Below are 21,781 nucleotides of genomic sequence, written 5' to 3' on the forward strand. Positions count from 1 at the left end.
CAAAAGTGTTCTTAGGTTAAACTGGGTGTATGGATGATCATATGATCACAACTTATTCCAGGGCTCCTCCAAGCCCAGGCAGCAATCCCTCATGGTTTTCTCTCAGAATTATGGAGAGAAGCTATCTAAATAAGAAATCAAACAGGTAATATGAAAAATATTAACGATAGTGATGCCTTGTCACGTTTCCTAATATAAAGCAGATGAATTTCATTTACGCATACACAGCATATACAGCTTAACACAAATTCTCTTTTTTGCTTGAGCTAATAATTACTAGCTGTCAAGGAAAATTAATTTCCATATTAGAGTTCCTGAGTACCTCTGTCATAATACATGTCAGATAGGTGAAATGAATCCATATTTGTTTTCCCAGATTTTTCAGGTTAAATGACACAAGGAGCTAGTAATAAGAGTAACGTTCCCCCTGTCATGACCAGATCAAAGGGTGCCAAACTATCCAAGATAATTTTTTTTAAGTAGCCAAAAGGGTGTGTGTGTGTGTGTGTGTGTGTGTGTGTGTGTGTGTGTCTATCTGTGTGTGTGTGGCTCTTCATTTGTTTGCTTTACTACAAAGTGGCGGCAGGGGAAATAACTATTCCCAAACTACGAAACAACTCATTTTCCACACAATCTACCAATCGAGCCTGCTGCTGCACAGCCAGCTGTGTGCACACAGCAGACTGAACAGCAACAGTTCAGTACAAAGAGTAATAATGGGTTTGGGGATCAGACTGATAGAAATTCATATTACAGTTCTGTCATATACTAATTATGTGGCATTAGGCAAGATATCTAAGTTCCTTGAACGTAATTTGCCTCATCTGCAAAATTGTTTAATACCGACCTTGCAAGATTACCTTGAAATTAAAATGTTGTACATAAAGTACCAAATACCCAGCCAGGGGCTCTATAATTAAGAACAACTGTAACACATTTGTTTATGCCTACACCTCATCTACCCCTATGCCCCAAATTAAGACAGTGACTGTTGCTCAACCTAATATAAAAGTTGGCCCCCAATACATTTCACAAACAACGTTGCCTTCTCCATTGCAAATCACTGCAAGATCTCTCCCTCTCCCTTCAAACCCATCCCCTCCACACCCAAACCTTACTCTGATAACCCCAAGAATTAGAAATGCTGTGCTCTGCAAAAAAAAAAAAAAAAAAAACCAAACCAAAACAAAACAAAACCAAAAAAAAAAAAAAAACAAAGAAAAAAAAGAAAGAGAAAGAAAGAAAGAAAGAAAGAAAACAAAAACAATGGAGGAAATCAATGAAAATATTTCTGAGAATAGCTCATTACTAAAATCTGTTCTGGAGCAAGCAATGACATAGTTAAAATAAATAGCCAAATCTCAGTCCCAATGGTCCAATGCAATTTGACTACTAAACCACTAGCAAATCTTGATCATATATATTTTTTAAGATTTTACAAATTTTTTCCAGCGCTACATATCCTTAGCCATATCTAGCGCTGCACTAACTACTACTCTAGACTTTGTATTACCAAACTCAAATATCTAAACAAAGATACATTTAGATTACAGAGCTGCTGAGATCAGCAGTAAGAAATAAATGATTATGTCACCCATCAAATCTCATGATGCTTCTCCCCCTTATGAATCATAAAAACACATCTCTCTGGACCAGCACCTGTTTGGACAACACTCCTGCCCTAATGGCTGCCCTAGAATTATCCCAACTTCCAAGAGAGATAAAATAAATAGTTGCTATGTACCAAGGATGCAGGCTCACTAAAACATACCTCCCTCTCCTCTAACAACCCCTACGGGGGTACCTTTGGATGGCTGCAACACCTGATTGCATGGGACACTGTGACACTGCATAAAAACACAACTTTAAATGAGGCTGTTCTGATCAGTGGATTTTAGACATGTGCATAGAAGTCACTTTGAATGTAGCTAAGCATACACACACACACACACACACACACACACACACACACACACACACGTATTCTTACTTGGTAGCCAACAAATGCTATGAGATAAAGTAAGCATTTTGTAACCGATTTATGAGGCAGAAATTGAAGTCAATTACCTTGTTTCACAAATGTACTACCTTCATTAACCTTATTTAATATAAATGCATCTACTCTTCAAAGAAACGGACAAAAGGGTCAATGACAAAGATACAGCAAAACTTATACATTTGCACAGACATTTATAGCTCTGCAATAAAACATAAATAAAAAGGGTCAACTATTTGGTCATTACAGCTTTACCTCTTGTCTCACGCAATTCTTGGCCTCATTCTTAGAGAACAGGTTCCCCCGAAGCTTTAAGTAAAAATAAGATATTTTCATAGCCCCAAAGTATCTCCCCTAAGTATTTATTATTTACTGTCATTGTTTTCACTTTATATCCAAAATCTCTTGATACTCCTCCCTCTTGTAGGTGAAGCTTAATTCCTACCCTCTTGAGTATGAGTAGGACCTACTCACTCACTTCTAGTGAAGACAATGGGAAGGGACTTTACACTGGAGAAACCCGGAGGGTATCATCTTAATCAGGTGATCAAACTTAATATTGTCAGTAATAAGTCATGTCGATGTCATGTGTCCACTGATGTGATCCAACAAGAAAGGCACATCATCTCCAAAATCTGTAACTTCCATCTAACCATAAGAAAACATCAGAAAAACCCAAATTGAGGGATGTTCTACCAAATACCTAACCACTATTCTTAAAATTATCAAGTCCAGAAAAGACTGAGAGACTGTTACAAATTAGTGGAAACTAAGCAGGTAAATAAATGCAGTGTGGTATCCTAAGTTGAAACAGAAAAAGAACACCAGGAGGGGAAAAAAAACTGGGGTAAGTCAAATAAAGTCTGTAGTATAACAATGTTAATTTCTTATTTTTGATAAATGTACCATGGTTATGTAAGATGTTAACATTAAGGGAAGCTAGGTGAAGGGTATATGGTAACTCTGTACTATCTTTGTCACTTCTGAAAAACCTAAAACGTTTCAGAAAATAAAAAGTTCAAAAAATAAATAATTGGTCCTTAAGGTCACATAGTAGTAAATAAATCCACACGCAAGATATTCTGTAACTGACCACTTTCCTCTTTTGTTGAAATAGATTCATGTCAGGGGGGCACCTGGGTGACTAAGTCAGTTGAGCATCTGACTTCAGCTTGGGTCATGATCTCATGGTTCATGTGTTCGAGCCCCACATCGGGCTCTGCACTGACAGCGTGGAACCTGCTTTGGATCCTGTCACCCTCTCTCTCTCTCTCTCTCTCTCTCTCTGACCCTCCTCTGCGGTCTCTCTCTCTTAAAAATAAACATTAAAAATAAATAAATAGATTCATGTCAGGCTACAAAGTGAGGTGCTGTTCATTGAGGACTATCTTCCCAGGACTTTAGGTCTTAAAAAGGAGACAACTCTAATAGCAAACAAACGGACCTCCGATGCACTACATCACACCCCAAAACCACAAAGAATAGCTTATCCATCCATTCTGCAAGCTTTATTAGTTGTGAACCATATGCTATGCCCTGTGCCACCCTCCGAGGATAAAAAGATCTACCTTCAACAGACATACAATCAAGTACGATCGATTTAAGAGCAAGGTGCTCAGAAAAGCCTCCCTGACCTTTCCAAGCTGAACTGGGTGCTCTCCCTTGATTGTTCCAGCACTCTGTGCCTCCTATGTTGAACTGTAATTGTTCATTTCTCCATCTCTATCACCTCACAAGTGGTATTTGCCAAGAACTATGCAGAGGCTGAGATTTTATCCTGTCTGAAAGATAAGTTAGCCTATTACTGTTGCATGGATGCTGGCAGAAGACTGGAGACTACTGGATCACAGACCAAGGCCTTGATAACTCTTGGCAAAAGCAGTAGCCAAAGCCCCATGTTTGTTTGCACTGGTTCCTCTTGCCCTCTCCCAGCTCAGAGGATGATGTCAAAAAGCCCCTCGTGGAAGCACTGTAATACATGCTATGGATTATGTTACAAGAAAGGAACACCAAGCTTGGAGATTCACTGCTCTTAAAGTAACTGGGAGTGAGCCTGATCTTTGCCAGGGGTGGGAGGGACATTATCCCAGCTCACATGACTGCTTCCTGCCCCAGGTAGGCAGTGATCAGGGTCCTACATTCCTGGCATGTCCATCAGGCAGGAATGCTCAGGACCTGTGACAGGTTGCCTCTTCCAATAATATTGTTAATGGCAGGGAGTATGTTTTAGGCACTTCTGTACTTTGAGCACCTGGCATGATATACGACACACCGGAGGGTCTGCTAAATGCAAGCCTGCTAAAATAAGCTGAGTTTGAAGCCAAAGACAACTGCACCATACTGTGACCACATACACAGACAATCTCTTTTCAGTTTCATTCTCTTAACTTCTAGGACAATACTAGAAACTCAAGAAATGTTTGGTGAATGAATTATCCCCTAGGATTATTCTATCTCTAAAACTGAAAGTTTCTACAATTCTCTAAAGAGCAGAATGCAAGAAAGCTCAGGTGCATGATTGTCTCTGACAGATGGGACTCGTGTAATACTCCCTCCGTGGAGGTAGAAATTCATGGTAACAAACTCAGAATTCTATTAACTTTGGTTATTCAAAGTTATTCATGACTGGGGTGTCTGAGTGGCTCAGTTGGTTAAGTGTCCAACTCCTGATCACCGTTCATGAGTTCAAGCCCTGCATGTGGCTGTGCACTGAACGTGAGGAGCCTGCTTGGGATTCTCTCTCTCTCTCTCTCTCTGCCCCTCCCCTGCTCATGCTCTCTCTCAAAATAAATAAAACTTTAAAAAAATCATTTTTAAGTTATTCATGATCACCTCAAATTTCACTATAAATTTGTATCAAGATTAAACTCTCAGGGCACCCAGGTGGCTCAGTCGGTTAAGCATCTGACTCTTGGTTTTGGCTTGGGTCATGACCTCATGGTTTCAGGGGTTTGAGCCCTGTGTCCAGCTCTGTGCTGAGAGCACAGAGCCTGCTTGGGATTCTCTCTCTCCCTCTCTTTCTCTGCCCCTCTCACACTCTGCTATCTCTGTCTCAAACTTAAAAAAATGTTTAAAACAAAGATTAAACCCTATAAACAGAAGGCAGAAAACTATCACCACAGAACTCTAAAAGTAAATTCAAAAACCACATAAATGATCTACTTAGCTAGCAACTCATAGATGAAGAGATGAAGAAAACAATGAAACTTTCTAAAACTTTATGATTTTTAAATATGAAATTTATTGTCAAATTGATTTCCATACAATGCCCAGTGCTCATTCCAACAGGTGCCCTCCTCAATACCCATCACCTACCCTCCCCACCTTCCCACCCCCCCCATCAACCCTCAGCTTGTTCTCAGTTTTTAAGAGTCTCTTATGTTTTGGGTCCCTCCCTCTCTAACCTTTTTTTCTCCTCCCCCATGGTCTTCTGTTAAGTTTCTCAGGATCCACAAAAGAGTGAAAACATATGGTATCTGTCTTTCTCTGTATGGCTTATTTCACTTAGCATAACACTCTCTAGTTCCATCCACATTGCTACAGAAGGCCATATTTCATTCTTTCTCATTGCCACGTAGTACTCCATTGTGTATATAAACCACAGTTTCTTTATGCATTCATCAGTTGATGGGCATTTAGGCTCTTTCCATAATTTGGGTATTGTTGAAAGTGCTGCTATAAACATTAGGGTACAAGTGCCCCTATGTATTAGCATTCCTGTATCCCTTGGGTCAATTCCTAGCAGTACTATTGCTGGGTAATAGGGTAGATCTATTTTTAATTTTTTGAGGAACCTCCACACTGTTTTCCAGAGCGGCTGCACCAGTTTGCATTCCCACCAACAGTGCAAGAGGGTTCCCGTTTCTCCACATCCTTGCCAGCATCTAGTCTCCTGATTTGTTCATTTTAGTCACTCTGACAGGCATGAGGTGGTATCTGAGTGTGGGTTTGATTTGTATTTCCCTGATGAGGAGCGACATTGAGCATCTTTTCATGTGCACATAGACCAATGGAGTAGAATAGAAACCCCAGAGTTAGACCCACAAAAGTATGGCCAACTAATCTTTGACAAAGCAGGAAATAATATCCAATGGAAAAAAAGACCGTCTCTTTAACAAATGGTGTGGGAGAACTGGACAGCAACATGCAGAAGGATCAAACTAGACCACTTTCTGACACCATTCACAAAAATAAACTCAAAATGGATAAAGGACCTGAATGAGACAGGAAACCATCAAAATCCTAGAGGAAAAAGCAGGAAAAAAACCTCTCTGACCTCAGCCACAGCAATTTCTTACTTGACACATCCCCAAAGGCAAGGGAATTAAAAGCAAAAATGAACTATTGGGACCTCATGAAGATAAAAACCTTCTGCACTGGAAAGGAAATAATCAACAAAACTAAAAGGCAACCAATGGAATTGGAAAAGATATTTGTAAATGACATATCAGACAAAGGGCTAGTATCCAAAATCTATAAAGAGCTCACCAAACTCCACACCCGAAAAACAAATAACCCAGTGAAGAAATGGGCAGAAAACATGAATAGACACTTCTCTAAAGAAGACATCCAGATGACCAACAGGCACATGAAAAGATGTAAAACTTTATGATTTTAAAAGACCAGCAGCATTATTATTAAAGATGGAATGTTTCCCTTCGTGTACAATACACAGGGATGCAACACTGAAGGGATAATAATGACTGAGAGGCTCTCCATCAAGTTCCTTTTGGAAGTGCCAAGTACACATTTAAGAGGCAGATTTAATTTCCGGGAAGAATGCTCACCACAAATTATGAAAAGCAACATGTTGACATCATCAGCTACTCTTTTGGAAATGTATACCACATTCAGTCACTAAATTAGTAGTACATAATGGTATTTCATGAACATCTTCCATTCCTAGTTGAAAATGCTGAAACTACTATAGTATTCTCATAACAAATCATATGAAGGCATCCTTTCCTTTCCATTTCAGGTATGACAGTACGCTAGAAATACATGATGAAGGATCCTACAGGCGTATTAATCTTTTGAGTATACCACATTTCCATTAGAAAAGGTACATTTAAAGGCTTTTTTCCATCTAAAATATCTCAAATTAGTTTATCATATTGCCTTTTCTCTTGCTTCAGCAATGTTGGGTGGAATAGACCTGAGGATTTCTTCCACTCCAGCCTCTGATCACCCTCCAATTTCCTCTCTAGCTGTAGCTTCCAGGACCCATCTCTTGGCCCATCCCTTGCTTCCCAGACCAGTTAATACCATCTTTTTGTGGTTAGCTCTTTGTCTCCAATCAACTATGAGCCCCCAGAGTCACCAAAATTATTCTACCAAGGTAAAGGCCGCCATTACGTGCCCAGTCCACCAGCACCTATGAGTTTCCTATACCTCTCTCTCTTTGGGCTTCTATCACAACTGCAAGAGTGTGGCCTGGGAAGGCAGGGTCCACTTCTTCCACAAGTTGGCAGGGAGATCCAAGGGCACCAACCATGTCTAGACTACACAAAACCAGAACTGCGGCTGAGTCCTCTTCTAGGACATGCAGAAGCTGACACAAGATGAGTGGGGTCACACCCTGGGTGCCAAGGAAGCAGCCCTGGAGGAAACCCTGAACCAGTTCCTGCCCTCACAGATTCCCATCTCTGTGACTTCCTGGACAGATACTTTCCGGAGGAAGAGGAAACTTATCCAGCAGGACAAATCACCAACCTCCTGAGCCCAGTCCCAACAGGGTTGGGTGAGCCCTCATTGGAAGGCTTACCTTCAACAGGACTAGGAACCCCAAAGGGCAGTACCTTCAAGGGCCAGATGCAGCTCCCAAGCCTCCAGACTTCTGCCTGGGTCTCTGCTTCCAACCCAAAGGCAGTTTCTTAACCAACCGCAAACTTTCTCCCAAGCTACAGACCATGTATAAATAAAGCTTCCTTTTGCAGAAAAAAAAATATAGAAGAAAAGTATGTCGTAGATAATAATATATTTGTAGATTTTAATGGATAGTATCAAGTGGGACAAATATCAACTTTGGAGCCAGGTATACTTACATTGATTCCTTATTCTGTTTATTAGATATGCACATATGTGAATTTTGTACAAATTATTTACCGTTGGTTTTAAGACTTTGTTTCAACATGTATTAAGATAATGAAATCTACCCTGTGGTTACAGTCACAAGTCAATGACATAGAAAAGGGGACACGTGACACACCTTATACAGAGCCTACATATGGTAGGTATTCAGGCAGTGGTAGCTCTTACTGCCGTCAGCTTGTCAGCTTCAGGCCCATCTGCTGTCACAGGGTCACTAACGGCCACAGGACTCCATTCACACACACATCACTTGCCCATTTATTTTAAGCCTAACCCTTCTGAGAACACTAGATGTGCTAACTTAACACATTGGGGTAAAATGCTATAGAACTACTGAGAAATTACAAGAAGCCCAGAGAACAGAATTATAGGGTTGAAAAAGCCTTGAGAAATCACCTTGCCCATCCCTATGCAGCAGTAGGGAATATTGTTGAACTCATTCTAGTTAAAGGAGACCAAATCTATTTTGAAAGATTTCCAATCAACATGATCCCCAACTCTCCCTTAGATGCCCAGTTAACATCTCATGTACTAAATGCACAGCAATATCTTACCTAAATCTTCTGCATTTTAGTTAAGCACATTTGTTTTCTTCCATTGTCTTGGGTTTGGAACACATATGACATAATTATTAAATCATTTCTCAGACTTCTTTTCCTTAGTATCATGAACCTTTCATCACAGATCCTGCTTTTCCCATTTTTAATCATCTTTCAACTTCCCTGTGTCACCTCTATAGTTGCAGAGACTGAAATAGGTCAACACATATTACAAAGAAACTAAGAAAAAATGAGCTAATTATCATTGTGTGCTATATTCTAGTTATATATATCAATACGATGTTTGGATATTTTAATGACAGCCCCAGTTAAAGGCCTGATTTCAGGGGCACCTGGGTGGCTCAGTCAGTTAAATGTCCTACTTTTGATTTTGGCTCAGGTCATGATCTCATGGTTTGTGGGTTTGAGCCCCATGTCAGGCTCTGCACTGACAATGTGCAGCCTGCTGGAGATTCTCTCTCTCCCTCTCTCTCCCTCCCTCTCTCTCTCTCTCTCTCTGCCCCTCCCCCTTTCGCACTCTCTCTCTATCACACTTACCTAGCATATTCTACCCCAACAGTTTGCTTTCCTTGCCTATACAATAATGATTGACTTTTGTGTAGCACTCTAATTTTTCCAGTAATTCTCCATGATCCTCACAAGCACCCTGTACTAAAGCAAGGCAGGTATTATTTCTAGTTCGCAGCTTTAAAAAAGAGCTTCCGGGAGTTTCACTCCTCCAAGAGCACATACTTAGTAATGACAACCAGAACCAAGACTGGGATCAGCTGACATCCGTCAGTCAAGGGTGGTTTCCACTCTACTGCCTGAATAAAGTCACTACACTTCACTTACACTTAACGGAATAGATGACTTTACTATCACAATCTTAAGGATTGTTAATCTTAATTCTAAATTCATAGCCTCTGAATTCATGTGTTTCATGCTTTTTAGATTACAAGGAGTTCTCCACGGACCTTCATTCAAGGCTTTGCCAAAATAACTTTTAGTCTCTTTTTTTATTAGTATTATAGGGGCCTTCGTTATAAGGCTTGGACTTTCCCCATTCTGCCTTTCAGTATTCTTTACACAAAGAATTGCATTAATAATCAGGCTTAATCTTATTGACATGACAAAACCTTACATATCAGCTTTATGTCAAATTTCACCATTAATTAATATAAATATATTAATTATTACTATAGTATCAATTATAGTTAGGAGAATGAGGAAGGTATTCTCTCTAGAGCCAGTAAAGAGAACTTACCAATTTCCACTTAAATAGGACATTGATCATGAGCATTTATTTGCTCTGCATTAATGCAGAGCAATGCATTCAATGATGATATTTCATGGGGTGCCAGGGTGACTCAGTCAATGGAGCATCTGACTCTTGATTTCAGCGTGGGTCATGATCACAGGGTCATGGGATCAAGCCCTACATCAGGTTCCACGCTGAGCATGGAGCCTGCTTGAGATATTCTCTCTCTCTCCCCCCGCCCCAAACTGTCCCTCTTCCATGCTCTCTAAAAGAAAAAATAAAAAGAAAAAATAAAAATAAATGATATTTCTCTTTTTAAAGTAAGTATGACTCCATGAGAATAAACAGAGAGGAGACAGCAGCAGTTGAGAGGAATATAGTAGATGCTATCAGAACGTGGCATGCAAATTTGATGATGCAGCTAGTTAGACACTGAACAAGAACTGTATCTGGAATACAAGTCAAATTCAAAAAAATTCACTAATATTCTTTCATTAAGATATTTCTAGTAAGGGGGTGCCTGGGCAGCTCAGTCGGTTAAGCGTGGGACTCTTGGTTTCAGCTCAGGTCATGCTCTCACGGCTTCATGGGTTTGAGCCCCACATCAGGCTCTGCACTGATGGGACAGGGCCTGCTTGGGACTCTCTCTCTCTCTCTCTCTCTCTCTGCCCCTCCCCCACTTGCGCTATCTCCATCTCTCTCAAAATAAACTTTAAAAAAAGACATTTCCAGGGGCGCCTGGGTGGCTCACTTGGTTGAGTGACCAACTTCGGCTCAGGTCATGATCTCATAGTTTGTGAGTTCAAGCCCCGCGTCGGGCTCCATGCTGACAGCTTGGAGTCTGGAGCCTGCTTCAAGTTCTGTGTCTCTCCCTCTCTCTGCCCCTTCCCTGCTCATGCTCTGTGTGTCTCTCTCTCAATAATAAGTAAACGTTTAAAAAAATTTTTTAAATAAAAAAAGATATTTCCAGTAAAAATAATCTAAATTATCTAATATGCTAAACATTCAGTTCTTAAAAATGAACTGGAGACCCTATCATCACTGCTGGTGATCCTATGGCCCAGCTTAGTGGGACAAGGACCAGAAAGACAGCTGCAAGTGCCAAAAATGGTGATTGTGACAAAATGGCTACTCTGGGACCAAAATCTGTCATCAAATCAAGTACTATTGTAGTGACTTCAATTTTCCATGAGAAGTTTTTGAAGGGGACAGATCACACTGGATGAAAGGCAGATTCCCCTGGAGATACTAAAATCCAATAGGTAGAAGCGCCTAACAACAGATTTTAATATAATGGAAGCACTGAGCAAACCCAACACAAAACTTGAGGAAATAAAGATAAAGCTAACATCAGAAGCTCCCCACACAAACCTCTCTCTGATGAGTACAAAACATCTCTCCAATGACCAATGAGTATTAAAAATGATGTAAAAACAGATCCATGTATATGAAAGCCTTTCCAGCTGATGCAATCCTTAGTGACATAAAGGATTAGAAGATAAAGGTCAAGCACAAAATATTCAAACGAAAACAACATTACACAAAGCATGAAACGATCAATATTTGCAGGGTCTGATTGTATTGAATTTGCCCAAGTTTATAGAGACACTGGTTAAAAGCATAAAGACCTTCTAATACTTTTCAAGCAGTATTATTTTACAAACAAGAAAAAAACAAAGATTAAAATGAGGTATAAGCTAAATTCAGATACCAAACAAGAACAAGAAGAAAACCAGAAGTGCTCCAGGTGCTGACATGAATCCTCTGGAAAAAATGAATGCTGAAACTTTGGGATGACTTAGATGATCAGACCCGTTGGAAAGATCCACACTTCTTTTTCTCAAATCGTGGGGAAATGAAATGGATAGACTTCATAATGCTATTTAAAGAAAAGGCTAAGCAGTACTAGATAAAGCCAAAGAAGCCTTAATTTACAATTAAGGAACAGAGAAGAGAGGTGGGAGGTACTAGGAGAGGCAGGGGGGAAAAACGGCACTGAAAAAAATCATGGAGGATCAACAAGAATCCCTAAACAAATGAACTTGAAAAGGTCACAGATTTAAAGGAAGGGGGAGAGGAATTAAAGCTGTCCAGGAAAAGTACAGTTTCACGGCTAGAAAGTGAACATGGATGGTGATGAGGAACATGATCAAATGGATGCAGCTGGACCAGTAAAAGCAGACAAAGGAGAATCGGCATGGAAACAACGACAGCAAAAACACAAAATGGTGCAGAGACCAGGAATTTAGCCAACAAACTTCTAGATATTCAAGCTGCTTTTATCTCTGGAGGCTTGAAAAAAAGAAAATCAAATTAAGCCCATTTCCTTGTCTGGCTACGAGAAAGGAAAGATTTATTTATTTTGTGTGTGTGTGGTTTAACCTCTTTTTGTTGTTGTTACCCAAATGAAGGTTTTTTTTTTTAATACATACATAGTTCTGTTTCTGTTATTTCAAATGATTCAAATACTAAAGGGAAGGTTCTTCCACTACACTGTTTTGTAACAAGAATAGATTAGTAAAAACTGACAAAATGCACACCCATGGGAAAAGAAAAAAAAAAATGAACTGAGTCAATGGGGACAAATGCAGCTGTCCGGCTGCTTCGTGGGCTGCTAGAGCAATAGGCTTTCTTTTCCCGTTCAGTCTACTTGCTGGCAAAAGGATACCAAGGGTGGGGAGGAAAATCAAGTATCATTATAATTAAAATCTCCCCCCCAATCAATTTTTCATAAAATGGCATTGAAGAAAGATCTACAATAGCTTTAAATTTTTTTTTTTTCTTTTTCAACGTTTATTTATTTTGGGACAGAGAGAAACAGAGCATGAACGGGGGAGGGGCAGAGAGAGAGGGAGACACAGAATCGGAAACAGGCTCCAGGCTCTGAGCCATCAGCCCAGAGCCTTACGCGGGGCTCGAACTCACGGACCGCGAGATCGTGACCTGGCTGAAGTCGGACGCTTAACCGACTGCGCCACCCAGGCGCCCCTACAATAGCTTTAAATGAAAATATGCATGGGCAACTATACTGACCCAACTGTAGTCTAATCGTTTCATTTTTTTTCTATTTGCTCCACTGAAAATAAACAGAGCTTACAGACTTGCACAGAAACATGTGGGGAAAAAAAAAAAAAAAACCTTTTCTCTTCAATATTGCCCCAGTGCACTCTTGCTCACACTGTAAACATTTTTCTAACTAGTTATCTGTGACTTCTTGAAAGGAGTAGATAAAGCATATGGCATGAATTCAATGACTCACCACTTGGGGAAAAAAAATAAAGGTAGGGGGCGGAAAACTTCCTTAAAGATCTAACATTCTTATGCCTGAATATAAGTGAGAGTATGGTACCATTCTCCAAGCTTGTGAAACATAACTTAGAACTGCAAGAACATTGTTCAAAAAGAAAAGCTGTAGGCGCGATCGTCTGTTTCAGAGGCTTACAGAAAGACTCCTAAAAAGATGTCTCAAGACTCCCAATCCTACCAGGAAGAGTGTGACCTCAAACAAACTAGTGGCCTCTCCCCATTTCCTCAGCAAAACAAGATGCCATGACCTTCAGCCAGAGACTGAAACAAAGCAGGCGGCACCTGTGTGTTGAAGACCTCGGGATGCCAAAAAGGAATGCCTCTCCCAAAATGTTCCCCATGGTCTGTGGTGGTAACTGAAATCCTCTCATTAGAAATCCATTTTTAGACCTTTTTTTTCCTTGTGTAGAGAGACACATAAAAGAATGGGTAATATTTAAAGAATAATTATTCAGGGTGCCTGGGTGGCTCAGTCGGGTGAGCATCTGACTTTTGATTTTGGCTCAGGTCATGATTTCAGGGTTTGTGAGACTGAGCCCTGTGTGGGGCTCTGTGCTGGCAGCGCAAAGACTGCTTGGGATTCTCTTTCCCCCTCTAAAAATGAATAAATTAATGGAGAAGGAAGAGGAAGAGGAGGAGAAGGATGATTATTATTATTATTATCCAATGAATATAAGTAAACATTATTCAGGTCAAAAAATAGATCAGCATCAAAATCAGGAAGTCCCCCCAACACCGACACCTGCTGCATGCCCCTACCCAATCATTACCCCTCACCCCTCTACTAGAGGGGAACACGATCCTGATTTGTACCACAACTGTTTCCTTGGTTTCCATTTTACCATTCAGATACGCATCCCTAAATAACAGCTTGTTTTTTTCTTGCATGTGAACTTTATGTAAGTAAAATCGTACGGAGGTATTTTGTGGCTATGTAGTGTTCCTTTTACTTCACAGTATGTTTGAGCGGCTCATCCACTGACTTATGTATTCATTCCACCATTAGTAGACAGTTGAGTTGCTTTCACGTGGCTCTTCTGACCAGCACTGCTATGAATGCACACACACGTCTCCCGGTGTGTGCATTGGCGCCATAGCTTCTCGAGAGTGCCTTCCCAGGGTACAAGTGCCAGATCTTCAACTTTACAGAAAAATGACAAACCACCTTCCTAAATGAATATACCAACATGCACACACACCAACTGTGTGTGCAGTAGAAATTCACTCTTGGGATTTAATTACTGGTCCTCAAAGATTCACTGTTGAGATTAGATCCTACTGGGTGAGTAACAACACATTAAGCTAGAAGTACTCTTAGCAAAACGTCCGTCTCAAAATGGCATTTGAGAATTGGACCAAAGGTGTATGCACCACACAGCTGATTCTAGAATAAAAAAGAATGCATAAAGAACAGTTCAAGTTCAGAGAAATGAAGTCTGTCATCTGTCGCAGGGACAACAAGGGCCATCCTTCAGGGCATGTGGCAGACACAGATATGCGGGAGAAAAACAAATGAGCAACTATAGGTGGGAAACTGGAGGAAAAGGGGGGAAATTTTATTTTAGGACTTTACCTGAAACCTAAAATCACCAACTTTTAAATGCTCAGGGGCTAAGACCACCACCATTGGTTATTCAATAAGTAGACTCAATAATCAGCTCTATCACACCCAAAACCTTTTAATTTCTCAGAAAAAAAGGATCTTCAAATTCTATTGGCAACCACTGCCATTATGTCTAACATTCAAGGAAAACAAGAAATTTGACTTTACTGAAGGTAGTTAATTAAGCTTCTATGGACAAAAAATTCTGATACATACTAATTCTAGGCACACGGTTACTCATTGAGCAGAACTAAAACCAGCAGCCAATTTGGGATAAGATGTTGACAGCATCAAATTAGGCACTGTTCCATCTAACTATTCTTGCACGGGATACTAAGAAAAATAGTATTCCTAATGTTAGACAGAACCATGATAGACTAGGATTCAAATCCACATCTGTTCAACTTAGGGGTCTGTGCTCCTTATATTAAACAACACTGACAAAGGAAAGACTGTAACATCATCGACTGAACTTAAATGTCCAATATTAAGATAATCAAATTTTCAAAGTTGATAAGTTATTTCTAATTTGAGTTACTTTGGTAGTTAGTAAAGAAATTATATACTAAATATATATATATATTTAGTATATATATATATTTAGTATATATATATATTTAGTATATATATATATTTAGTATATATATATATTTAGTATATATATATTTAGTATATATATATTTAGTATATATATATTTAGTATATATATATTTATATATATATTTAGTATATATATGTATTTAGTATACATATATTTAGTATACATATATTTAGTATATATATATTTAGTATATATATTTATATATTTTTATATATACTAAATATGTATATAAATATATATATTATATATTTATAATATATATTATAATATATATTTATATATATAATATATGTTATAAATATATATATATAAATATATATATATTATGATCACAGAATGTACTCCATCTCTCAAAAGTAAACTAATATAGCCCTACTCCTACAATGAAGAAAGCATGGCAGCTCTTCTCAGGCATATGACATGGTGAAAAGAAAATGATACATCAGCAGCACAGTGGGGAAAAGCTAGAAGCACATGTCAGAAGATGGGACAATTGTGATCTCCCGAGAAACCAATCACACATAAACAAGCTACTTGGAAAGAAATCAGTAAGCAAAGACAGACTACAAGAAAAATACATAGGAGAGCCAAATCATGCCAGGCTTTAAGTTATAAATAAAATGCTAACATAAACAGTCAAAATCATAAGCCACTGGGCATAGCTGCCGGGTTAGACTAGAACTGTGAATCGCCTTCCGACATTCAGGCAGTATCTTTCACTTGCCAGATACTGTCCTAGTAACCGAGTACACTTTTAATTCAATTAAAACCAGGTAGTCCACACTGCACTGCTTCCATTTCCCCTCCCCCCCCACCCCGTCCTTTAGCAGAACAGCTAACACAAATTAAAACTAAGCAGCCCACCTTCTACCTTTCTCTCACCTTGAAGAAAGGTGCTTATAAACCTGCAAGCGGCCAAAATGCAGGTGACAAGAGGGCAGTACTCATCTGACTGGCAAAAAGAGGAGTCACTGGCCCCTAAACGGTCAATGAGTTGGATGCCATCAGCAAACCTCTCCTGAGAGGGTGACACTGTGGGGAGCATACAACAGAAGGACACCAGTCTGAACCTTGCTCTGCTGACCCACACTCACCCTACTCTCTCCACGTGTAATTTTTTTCTACTCAAGAGGTTTATTCTATTAAGCTCAAAGAGAATTCATCACTTTATGATTCTTAGTCTGGTATGGGCATTCAAAAATATAGGCAAGATGAGAAAAAAGAAAGGTGGAACTCAACAGCCACGTAAAAGTTGGAGGCAAGAGGGAATTCAAAGCAAATTGTCTGAAAATATTATTTTCATTTTATTTCTCTGCTTCTCAATTCTTTATATTTTTTAACCTGGCAATATTATGCTGTTTGTTGTTGTCAAGGTCATTGTAGACTCACATACAAATTTAAGAAATAATACAGAGAGGGGCGCCTGGGTGGCTCAGTCAGTTGAGTGTCTGACTTCAGCTCGGGTCATGATGTTGCAGCTCGTGAGTTCGAGCCCCACGTTGGGCTCTGTGCTGCCAGCTCGAAGCCTGGAGCCTGCTTCAGATTCTGTGTCTCCCTCTCTCTCTGCCCCTTTCCCACTCATGCTCTGTCTCTCTCTGTCTCTCAAAAATGAATAAATTTAAAAAAAAATTTTTTTTAAAAGAAACACACAGAGATCTCCCATGTACTTGGCCCAGTTTCCCCCAATGATAACAGTTTGTGAAACTGTATTATAATATCACAACCGGAAATACGGACATACTGACATTGATATAAGCACCAATCCTCTTCAGGTTTCCTCGGTTTTATTTGTAGTCACTCATGTGCATGTGTATTAAGTTCTAGACAATGTTATCATTTGTGTAGGTTTGTCTACCTACTACCACAAGACAAAAGATCGTACCAGCACTATCAAGAACATTCACGTTGCCATTTTATAACCACATCCACTTCCCACCCTCCCATGCCAAACCCCTGAAAACCACTAATCCATCCTCCTTTCGTCCTTCCGATTCTTACGCCACACTCTAGGAGAGAGCAGCCATCTCTCCAGCCAGCTCTGTTCCATCACTCTCTGTAACTACTCTCCTACTCCACATTCACACTGCTGCACATCGTTCAGGGTAGAGTCAATCTTAAAACAACAGCTGGGCATAGAAGGAATGAGCATTTCACCTTATTGATAGAGAAGACTGTCCAAAAACAAAACAGAAAAGTTTTCGTGTTCAGGTACACAGGACTCTAATATGTGCATATCCACGAATATGCATATTCCTGGCTATAAAAGGGAAAAGAACACATACTCTAGAAGCTTGGTAAAGCTTTGTATAAACATAATCATTGATTCCTCTGATATCAAAGAAAACACTTCTGTTTTCAGACTACCCAACTTAGAGGGGCATGGTTCAGCATTTTCATTTCTGTAAAGCCTTTTATCCATTTCAACCAGGCCTTAAGTCCTTCTACATCAGTACATGGAATCCCTGGCTTCCACTTAATGAAACATCTTTTTCCCTTGCAAACCATTAGACTCACTGTCCTTTACTTGAATTTAAAACCCAAAGGACAAAAGGATGAATTGCTAGTTACTAAAATGCAGCTTTATGGGGCGCCTGGGCGGCTCAGTCAGTTGAGCATCCAACTTCTGCTCAGGTCATGATCTCACAGTTTGTGAGTTCGAGCCCCGCATCGGGCTCTGTGCTGACAGCTCAGAGCCTGGAGCCTGCTTCAGATTCTGTGTCTCCCTCTCTCTCTGCCCCTGACCCATTCGCGTTCTGTCTCTGTCTCTCTCAAAAATAAACATTAAAAAAAATTTTTTTAATGCAGCTTTAAAGGGAACATAAATAAGAGGTCTATGCAACTTTCAGAGCACTAAACCATAGGCAAGCAACCAGAATTCGTACCTGCAGAGCTGAGGAGGACACTGAAGTCCGTCCCCCGTTGTGATTCTCCACTTTCATTATTGACCTCTTTTTCAATATCTTGATATCGATCCCAGTTAGAGACTATCTTTCTTTTAGAATAATTTCCCTGTTCCTCATTCTCTTCTCCAAAGGTCTCTGCATCACTGTCATCTTCAACCTGCAATCATTACAAACAAATCAATACACAGGCAGTGGAAACTTCAACCATAGCAGCCTTAGCAGTAAAGTAAAACAAAACAAAAAATAGTATACAAGTATCATGACAAAGAGCATTTTATAGATCAAGCTGAGGATACAAAATTATATTTCAAAAGGACCCCAATGTACCACGGTCCTGAATTCATTTTCAGGGTAAATTTTTCATTTCACTTTGCAAAGGAAATCTGGCAAGTTCCTGTCTAAAAATTTGTGTAACTGATAGGGCTAATGCCTACTACCCCAGTGTATCCTTTCCCATTAGTTGTTTCATCTTATTGAAACAATCAAGGCTATACAGGTCTTTTTTTTTTTTAGGCTTATTTTTATTTATTTTGAGAGGGGTATTTATTTTAGGAGGGCAGAGAGAGAGGGGGAGAGTCCCAAGCAGGTTCCACACTGTCAGCACAGAGCCCAATGAGTGGCTCGAACTCACAAACCATGAAATGACCTGAGCTGAAATCAAGAGCCAGATGCTCAACGGACTGAGCCACCCAGGCACCCCAAGGCTATATGAGTCTTAAACTTAGAGGACTTTAGGATAGAAATCAACCATTTCCACTTACAGATTTTACAAACACAATAAATAAGTTTTGTAAGTTTTAAATGGGAACTCTGCTCAGGTGCATTCAAGAGTACAACTTCCAGTCTTGAGTATTTAAAAAAAAAGAGCATGCAGAAAAATGCAGAAGGTGAGGAATTATAAAAGATGAAGGGCCTAGTTTCTTCAACAAATAATTTGCAAGGGAAAAAATGCTGGGGGAGGAGGGAGATATCTACAGATTGAAAGAGCTTAATGGACACATAACCATTTGTAATGTCAGAAACTTATTTTTTTTAAGGAGACGAAGCTCTTACTATTCTTTCAGTGAATTTACTTATTTTGAGAGACAGAGAGACAGAGAATCCCAAGCAGGCTCCACACTGTCAGTGCAGAGTCTGATGCAGGGTTCGAACCCACAAACTGTGAGATCATGACCTGAGCTGAAATCCAGAGTCAGATACTTAACCAATTGAGCCAGGCAGGCTCCCAGGAGCTTATTTGAAGTCAGATTCTAACAATATAACTACAGATAAATATCACTTATGAGACAGAGAAATGTGAATGACTGGGTATTTGATTATATTGAAGGAATACGATTATTTCATATATTTATTGTTTGCGGTGATACCAGACCATGTTTTTTTTTAATGTTCTTATTTTTTAGGAAAAAATATTGACTATTTATAGACGAAAAGACAAGAATGTGGGATTTCCTTCAAAATAATGGGCGGAGGGGCGCCTGGGTGGCTCAGTCGGTTGAGCATCCGACTTTGGCTCAGGTCATGATCTCATGGTTTGTGAGTTTGAGCCTCATGTCGGGCTCTGTGCTGATGGCTCGGAGCCTGGACACTGCTTCAATTCTGTGTCTCCCTCTCTCTCTGCCCCTTCCCCGCTCATGATCTGTCTCTCTCTGTCTCTCAAAAATGGATAAATGTTTTAAAAATAATAACAATAATAATAATAATAATAATAATGGGTGGGGAGGAATGGTGGGTACAGAGGAAATAAACTGGGCACAATTGATAATTATATAATCCTATCTACTTTTGTATGCATTTGAAATTGTCCTATTATAATAAAAAATTAACTTTAAACAAGAAAGATGCATGTAGAATCTAAAGTCATGGTTCAAAGAAGCATCCCAAAGATTATAAAATCCTCATCAAGAAAAACCTTGTGAAATATATTATAACAAACTGTCTGTAGATAGGTTGTAGATAGCTTTTGTTAACACAAAAATGAGGCATGTGCACTGCAGAAAAGTAAGAAGAGAGACAAGCAAAGAGATAAACAAAAACCCCACATTCCTATCACTGGAGAGTAGGAGTTCCACTATTAACACCTTAGAAAGACATCTAGAAATATATGCGCTGTTTATATACACATTTTTTTGTAACAAGAATTTTTTCATCAAAATTCTGCATCCCTCCATCTCAGTAAATATCATCTCATATAACATCCAGACTATTTCCAAATTTGTCTGACTCCAAAAATTTGCTTTAGAGCTGGTTTTGTCCAAGCTGGTATCCTCCTCAAGATCATGCCCTGTATCTCACTGTCCCTTAAATCCCTTTGATTGTAGGTCCATCTCTATCTTTAAGACATTGATTTATTGAAGAGACCAATACACGTAGGGTGCAGAAGGACCCATCCTTTGTTTGGCTGCTTCCTTGCGGTATGGTTTATGGAAATAATGGATTAAAAAAAAAAAAAAAAGCCCTAAAAATCTGAATGCCCAATGCAGTCAAGTTAAATATTTTTTAGTTAAAATACAGCATAGATGGTGCTCTGAACCTTATGTTACACCACATGAAAGAACAGGTGATAAATGTCTGACCCAACATAAGCAATGCTAAGATTACCCAACGAGTCTGGATGAAGTCTGATCCACCCACTGTACACATAGGTTTTCCCCCCTTGCATCTAGGAACTCGACTGCGTGGTATTATTTTGTCCACTACAAATTTCTAATTCCCCAAACAGATTTAACGCTAGTCAGTTATTCTCACCTGGATCAAATTTAGTAAGCTTTCATGAAAGGATAGAGTATTGACCTTTCAAGATTACTCACAGCCCTCAAATATCATCAGAAGCCTCCTTGATGGCACAAAGAGATGGCAAACTACAACATAATCTCGGGATTGCAAAGATGCCCTGAAACCTCCAGGCTTCCTGCCATTCCTGAGAGATTCTCAGAACTAAAAGATGGTACCAGATTCAAGGTATGTGCTTGAGTAAGATCTCCTGTTTCGATAATAAATACCAGGAAGGTTCTAAAGAAAACAGCTTCATAACTGATGAGAACTGGGGAGGACTGAACTAGAGCTGAAAATACTAGCAGGGTTTAATCTGGGAAAATCCAATTTTCCTTTGTTGGTCCACTGGGTACACAGAGTTCAGAAAGACTTATCCAGTTAGCACAAAACTCGTGAACATCGCCCTGACACATGGCAAAAATGTAAGCCTGGGCAGAGTCATTAGCTTGATGCTAAAGAGGATGATGATCTGAAACACCTGAGGAACTACTAACAGTGACATAAGCCCTGAAACGGGAGGCAGGGGACCTAGGAAAAATGAACGGCCCTGCCCTCACCATCATTTAGTATTTACGACGTGTGTATAATAGGCTGGGGCCTCCAACAGCTAAATGACTCACCAATCCCCAACTTACAAGAATCACTGAATAATGATCTCATTACCCCCGACCCAACTGCAGAGATGAGAAGAGGTGTCATTAACCTCC

At 39.6% G+C, this 21,781-nt stretch overlaps 1 protein-coding gene across 1 annotated transcript in view; it reads right to left on the bottom strand.

Annotated features, from left to right (window-relative positions):
- AVEN (apoptosis and caspase activation inhibitor) overlaps nt 1-21,781 on the bottom strand; it is a 195,934-nt gene that overhangs the window by 129,997 nt on the left and 44,156 nt on the right. Inside the window, exon 2 of the mRNA XM_047074663.1 lies at nt 18,279-18,456. Coding sequence (XP_046930619.1) covers nt 18,279-18,456 — 178 coding nt within the window. The remainder of the gene's footprint in view (nt 1-18,278; nt 18,457-21,781) is intronic.

Source organism: Lynx rufus, unplaced genomic scaffold (genome assembly GCF_022079265.1).
Source record: "Lynx rufus isolate CCGP_SWC_20201006 ecotype Redwood Valley unplaced genomic scaffold, mLynRuf1.p SCAF_13, whole genome shotgun sequence".
Classification (NCBI taxonomy): domain Eukaryota; kingdom Metazoa; phylum Chordata; class Mammalia; order Carnivora; family Felidae; genus Lynx; species Lynx rufus.